Raw genomic sequence first — 6,603 nt, 5'->3', positions numbered from 1 at the left:
CCATGGGATCACTGCCCAATGGTCTCCAGGGCTCCCAAATTCCATGGGATCACTGCCCAATGATCTCCAGGGCTCCCGAATCCCATGGGATCACTGCCCAATGGTCTCCAGAGTTCCCAAATCCCATGGGATCACTGCCCAATGGTGTCCACACTCTGCAGGGCTCCCAAACCTCAAAGAGGCACTACCCAGTGATCTCCGGGGCTCCCAAACCCCATGGAATCACTCCCCAGTGATCTCCAGGCTCAGTGCCCACGGGGCTCTCCTCACCCAGCACTGATGGCCGTGGTCATCTCSGTGGCAGTGGTCACCTTGGCTTTCACTGTCATGACGTTGAGGTTCATCAGGTAGTGGAAGGTCAGGTGAAGCACGTTCTCATCTGCCCACACACAACGGGTGACATTGGGTGCCCGCTCCAGCTCAGAGAAAGCCCTGCACACCCTCAGCTCCCACCCTCAGCTCCCAGGCAGGACCCCGAGGTGCTAGTGGGGTCAGCCCCAAGCTGCTGTCCCACCCCAGAGCCCCTCACCTTTGCACTTGAGGTCGAGAGTGACAGACAACGGGTGTCGCTTCAGCATCTCCTTGCGTTTGTCGTCCAGCTGCACGCCCAGGGTGGGCCTGCGCCGCTTCTGGGGGGGAAACAGCTGTCAGAGCTTCTCCTGCTCCTCAGACACAGACCTTCCCAGCCCCTGCTCCTTCCTCCCASTCCTTCCAGTTCCCCAAATCCCYAGCAGCACAGCCACAGCTGCCCTGGGGAGAGTGGGGAGCAGGAAATGGTCACTCAGCTCTGGTTCCTGTCACTCCTTCAGCTCCAAGGATTGTCTCCACTCCTGGGAGACAAAGCCAAGGACCTGCTGGTCCCAAAAGCTTTCCCACTGTCAGAGGCAGAACCTACAATCACACAGTGTTGGGAAAGCCCTCTGAGAGWACTGAGTCCAGCCACTGCCCCAGCACTGCCCAGGCCACCACTGACCATATCCACAAGTGCCACATCCACAGGGCTGTTCAATGCCTCCAGGGATGGGATGAGGACCCCACCACTGCCCTGGGCAGCTGGAAAGCCCTTTCTGCGAAGAGATTTTCCCAATATCCTTCCCTGCCATAACTTGAGGCCATTCCCTCTCCTCCTGTCCCTGTTCCCTGGAGCAGAGCCCGACCCCCCCGGCTGTCCCCTCCTGTCAGGGAGTTGTGCAGAGCCACAAGGTCCCCCCGGAGCCTCCTTTGCTCCAGGCTGAGCCCCTTTCCCAGCTCCCTCAGCCGCTCCTGGGGCTCCAGACCCTTCCCCAGCTCCTTTTAAATCCCTTTACCCTTCCCCACTGGAACAGCCCCATACACCCAGCACTGCTGCTGGGAGCATCCRGCACCTGCAGCCTCTSCCCAGCACCCAGCAGGAATTATCTGCAGCAGAAACGCTTCCTCCAAGGAGCRCTGAACAACCCCTGGAGCAGAGAACACTTTTGGCACGGGATGGACACGGATCCCTCCCCGTTGGACACCAGCTCCCTGCCCTCAGGCTATTTATACAAAGTGGAGCAGCCCCAGACGGGATGAAAGGAGCAGTTTTGTACCCTGGCTTGTCCTGCATTTGGGACATGAACTGCAAACGGCAGCTCCCTGCTCCCAGGAAAGGTCAGGATTTAACATTCCTGCACCTCCTCATGCAGGGGCAGCTCCCAGCCCCACTCACACCCAGCTCTGCCTTGAGGCAGCACGGGGACAGCACCCAGAGGGTGACAGCGCTGTCCCTTACCGTGGTCTGCTCCTCCTCGGCGTCAGAATCACTCTCATCATCTGTGCAGAGAGAGGGGCTGTCAGCAGGGACCAGCCTGGGCTCGGCTCTCCCACCACCAGGGGATTTTCCAAGACCCCTCTCCCAACTAAAGCAGGGTCCCAGGAGCTGCAGGCACACAGCAGGCACTCACCCTGCGAGTCCTCAGGTGGCTTGTAAAGGGCCTTGGCTTCCTCCACGCTCCCTTCAATGGCCACCACCAGCTTCTTATCTGCACAGGAGGAAGGAAAACTGAGCTGGGAACCCCAGACCTGCCCCAAAAGCTCCTGGTTCCTGCTGGAGGAAGCTCCAGCAAAGGGCCAGGGGGAAGAGCAGTTGTCTGGAAGGTTCTGGGAGGCTGGCACAGGGCTGGATCTCCTGGACAGGATGGGGTCAGAGGATGGAAAATGCTGGGTTTTGAGGGATTCTCCCTGGAAACCACAAGGGGCAAATCTTTATCAGGAGCTGAGAGGGGTTGGGGTGTGGCTGGCACAAGCAGGGATGGAGGAACGGTGTCACTACGGCTGTGCATGGAGCAAGGACCTGGTGTGGCCAAGGGACACGGTGTCCTTCCATGTTCCTCTGACACCACAGCCCACTGGGATTCCTGACCCCTTCCAGAAAATCTCTCCTGAYTCCAGAAAGCCCCTTGAAATACAAAGCTTCCTGAAGGGATGAAGGTTTCCAGGTGGGCCGTGGGAAGGGTCTCTACAAGGCCAGGGAAAGGCACCACCTGCCCTGGACCCACAACCCCCACAGGGTGACAGCTCTGGGAAGCCTGTGACAGCTCTGAGCTGGCTCACAGGCTGCAAGGACATCCCTGCCGACCTTGGGAAGGGGGAAGGGGTGGCAAGGGAGCTTCCCAAGCACTTCTTCCAGCGAGGCAGCTGAGCAAACAAGGTTTCAAATGCTGCTGCCTCACTGCACTGTGGGGCCACCCTGATGCTCTGGGCTCAGCAGAATCCGACAGCAAAGCAGATAGCGGGGAAAGACCCCCRAAAAGTGGTGATTCCTGCAGGCAGGAGTGAAATCTGAGCCGTGGGGAGGCTTTGTTGCCCTCAATGCTCACCACAGGCCTGGCCGTAGGCGCTGGCTTGGACGAAGAGGACGTAGAGCGGCGGAGGGAGGTGCCGGGCRGTCTCGTACTGCTTGTGGGCCTGGTCGAAGGGCATGAACAGGTATTCCTGGACAGGCAGGGAGGCCTGGCAATGACAGGGAGAGCCTTCAGCAATGGGAAGGGAGCAGCTCATCCTCCTCACCACGACAGAGTGGGAGATGAAGCCGGCACAGCGGCAGCGGTGCAGGGTTAAACACGGAGAGCCCCAGGGAAGGGCCGGCAGCTGCCTCTGCTGGGAACATTTCTGATCTGGAAATAACACAGTTCCTTCTCCTGCTCTTCCCTCCCAAGGCAATTGCAGGGGGCTGGAGCTCTCCAGGGAAAGGCCCATTTAGCAGCTGCAGTTCTGCAGGAATTGCTGCATAAACCAGGAGACTCTGGAGGGATCCCAGGTCTGCCCCTCRCCCACCCTGAGGCCCAGAAACATCTCCAAACCCAAAGCAGCCCAGCAGCAATGACCTCCTGCAGGGCTCAGCTACCTGCATGATGCTGTTGAGTCGAGGCTGGAGGCTGCTCAGGTATTCCTTCTTCACCTCAATCTCCTTCAGGATCTTCTCCTTGCTTGTCAGGCACTCCTTGTACTTCTCTGCCARCCTAGGGGTGGGAATTCTGTCACTGCCACACACCACAGCTACAAAACCAGCTGGATGGAGAGCCCCAGCACTCCTGCCCTGACACAAGGGACCAGGAGAGTTCAAACATGGGGCAAACACAGAGCTCCTGATGCCAAGGGCAAGTGGAGGCAGGAAAGGATTGATTAGAGACGGAAAACAAGCAGGGAGACAAAGGGGAAGCTCAGCTTCATGCTGTGCTCCAAGAATGGATCTTCCCTCAGGAGATCTGCTCCCACAGCAGGCTCTGCTGCCAGCAGCCATGGCCCCTCCAAGCTCTCCAAGAGGCTTTTCCACTTCATATCCCCAGAATCACTTCATGTCACACAGGTTTAATACAGAAAATCATGGAAAATCCAAGCTCACCATGACGCTCTGAGCCCTGGATACACTCATGTTTGGGGAGGACACGTTAAATCTCTTTATTACTGTTGGCTGCAAGCCCTTTCCCAGCAGGAGCAGGGACCTGCCCAGGACAAAGCCTCTCCAAGGGAGAACAGACCTGACATCACAAGACTTGGAAACTTGTTCCCAAGTAGAACTATTCCAGAGGATCAATGCACAGCCCATCCTACACAAGTTTTGAGGTTGAGTTTTCACACACTTTCCCCAAACAGACCTGCTGAAATCCCTGCACACTGCTCCAGAGGCAGCTTACAGAGAATTTCAAAGCCAATCCAGCACTCCATGGGGCTGCACAGCTAAAAACACCACCAAAAACTATGGGTGGATGTGAACGAGCCCAACAGGAAGTGAAAAAAAAGCACTACGGGCTTTTGAGGAGCTGAACAGACCATTTCCCACCTCAACAGGGATGGGAGATGTACAGTGGCATTCCACAGATACCACAGAGAGAGAATTGGGAATTCCAAGGCTTGTCAGCAACTGAATGTGCAGCTGTGGGTCTCTGTGAGGTTTGCAATGATTGGTTTTAAGCAGAACCCTCAGAGATCTGCAGGCTGGACACTCCTCCAATTTTCCAGAGGATCCTGGCTGTGCCTTCCACCAGACAGAAGAAACCAGGTTTTGGGGAAAGGGTCTGGGAGAGGGGAAGCATGAGAGGTTGGAGGCACCCAGCACCCTCCCAGCACCTCTCACTGCTCTGCTGAGCTGCCCTCAGCACATTCCTACTGATCTTTCCAGAAGGTGCTCCTGGACACTGCCTGACTGTTATCCAAACACAGGAATGCTGTGTCATGTTTGCTTTCCCCAGGGGGCAAGAGTCAGAGAGCAGCTGAATCCGGGGACAGAGGTGACACCAGCAGCAGGACACGGGGCTGTCCAGCCTGGTGGATTGGCAGCAGCTGCAGCCAGGAYRGGCTCCCTTTGCTCCTGGCTGGCAKRGAGAGCATCAAACAGTGACAGARAACTCCCTGACCTAWGGAACAGGATCCCAGCAAGCMCAGCTCCACAGAGGGAATCTCCMRKYMMMMMRKWAAWKSYYTKKTYCMMMSYKRWYCSRRRRGGKKKKRAAAMYTTYMWYCCYWMMWKKKSYYYYCCMRSMRSYYMRGGKKKYYKSMCMRRWYCCYKGRRSMRGGRMMWGGRRKKGGGACACCCAGAACCCCATATGTCTGCCCAGATCCCTGGAGCAGGGAYRGGGAGTGGRGACACCCCTGACCCACCTCTTGCGCTGCTCCAGCTCCCAGTCCAGGCGGGCCAGGGTCTGCTGGTGGGGCTCGGTCAGGGTGATGGCAGGGCGGCTGATTTCAGGGGGGGCCTCTTTGTAGAACTCCTCCAGGCTCACCAGCTCGATCTCCTCRTGTTTGGACCTGCCAGGACACAGGGATCAGAGCAGGGAAGGGTGGGAAGTGCTCAGTGTGTCCCACTGCTGCTTCCTGCCCCGACTTCCTTCCGCTATTTGAACCACCATCATCAGTGAGGTGAACTGCTTTTCTCCTCCACTGTCTGTGCCTAAAGGAGCTCCAGGWGAGCTGGAGAGGGACTGGGGACAAGGGATGGAGGGACAGGACACAGGGAATGGCTTCCCAGTGCCAGAGGGCAGGGATGGATGGGATATTGGGAAGGAATTGTTCCCTGGGAGGGTGGGCAGGCCCTGGCACAGGGTGCCCAGAGAAGCTGTAGCTGCCCCTGGATCCCTGGCAGTGCCCAAGGCCAGGCTGGACATTGGGGCTGGGAGCAGCCTGGGAACAGTGGAAGGTGTCCCTGCCCATGGAATGACATGATCTTTAAGGACTCTTCCAACCCAAACCACTCCATGATTACAGAAAACCCGGAGCACCCACCCTGCTCCTGCAACAGGCTCAGGAAACATGGGAAGAGCTCCCAAAGGTGGGAATCACCCACCCACCCAGACACAGCATCACTGCCTCTGCTCCCTGGCCACACTCACTTGAACTCCAGGCACTTGGTGATCTCCTTCTGCAGGTGCATCACCTCGTAGAGCAGGTTCTGGAGCTGCAGGTGATAGGCATCRACCTTCTGCTTTGCCTGAAACAGGGACACAGGCAGAGCAGGGATTGAGCAGGAACGACACCCCAAGAGAGTCACCAACACCCYCTGTCACCACAGCAGCTTGGGACAGCAGGTTTTAGGGTATGCAACGATTTTTGGGGGGAAGAATAACGTTTTTAAGGTCTRGGGAAGCAAGGATTGTGACATGAGACTGATCCTGCTCCTTCCAGCATGTTCCAAAGCCAAACACAGGATAGGGCTCATTTACTGAGGCACACACAGAGTCCCCTCTCCGAGATGTCTGGATATGGATATTCCAGGCTGATATCCACCCTTTTAGATACCTGCAGCACACCAGGCTTTTGAAACAGAGTTTTCTGATCTCTCATTATACTTCAGATAAAAGCAAATACTGCTCCTTCATTATTCATCTGATCACAGCAGGAATTTATCAGGACCGGAGCCTCCCCACAAACCCCCAAGTCAAACCCCACAGCCTGGTTTTGATGTAACTCCTCACACCACACACACAGAACAAGCATGACCAGCCCTATCTCTGTCCCAAGCTGCATTCCTCACTCCCAGCCTCTCCTGGGTACCTCATGGGTCTGGTCCCTGCCCTTCTTCAGCCGGATGTGAGCCAGGCGGTTCAGCTTCTTCAGGGTCATGAAGTGGACACAGCTCTGGACGCGCCG

The 6,603-nt window shown here is 57.0% G+C and overlaps 1 protein-coding gene across 1 annotated transcript in view; it reads right to left on the bottom strand.

Annotated features, from left to right (window-relative positions):
• THOC5 (THO complex subunit 5) overlaps positions 1-6,603 on the bottom strand; it is a 13,823-nt gene that overhangs the window by 4,012 nt on the left and 3,208 nt on the right. The window contains exons 5-13 of the mRNA XM_057385426.1: positions 6,508-6,603; positions 5,847-5,944; positions 5,119-5,265; positions 3,365-3,479; positions 2,838-2,970; positions 1,923-2,000; positions 1,751-1,791; positions 530-629; positions 271-379 (exon numbers count right to left, since the gene is read on the bottom strand). The exon at positions 6,508-6,603 is cut by the window's right edge and continues 6 nt beyond it. Coding sequence (XP_057241409.1) covers positions 271-379; positions 530-629; positions 1,751-1,791; positions 1,923-2,000; positions 2,838-2,970; positions 3,365-3,479; positions 5,119-5,265; positions 5,847-5,944; positions 6,508-6,603 — 917 coding nt within the window. The remainder of the gene's footprint in view (positions 1-270; positions 380-529; positions 630-1,750; positions 1,792-1,922; positions 2,001-2,837; positions 2,971-3,364; positions 3,480-5,118; positions 5,266-5,846; positions 5,945-6,507) is intronic.

This window comes from Malurus melanocephalus, unplaced genomic scaffold (assembly GCF_030028575.1).
Source record: "Malurus melanocephalus ecotype Western Australia unplaced genomic scaffold, MMel_1.1 scaffold_825, whole genome shotgun sequence".
Taxonomy (NCBI): domain Eukaryota; kingdom Metazoa; phylum Chordata; class Aves; order Passeriformes; family Maluridae; genus Malurus; species Malurus melanocephalus.
Note: the sequence above shows the minus strand (reverse complement) of the source record. Positions and strands in the feature narration are given on the sequence as shown.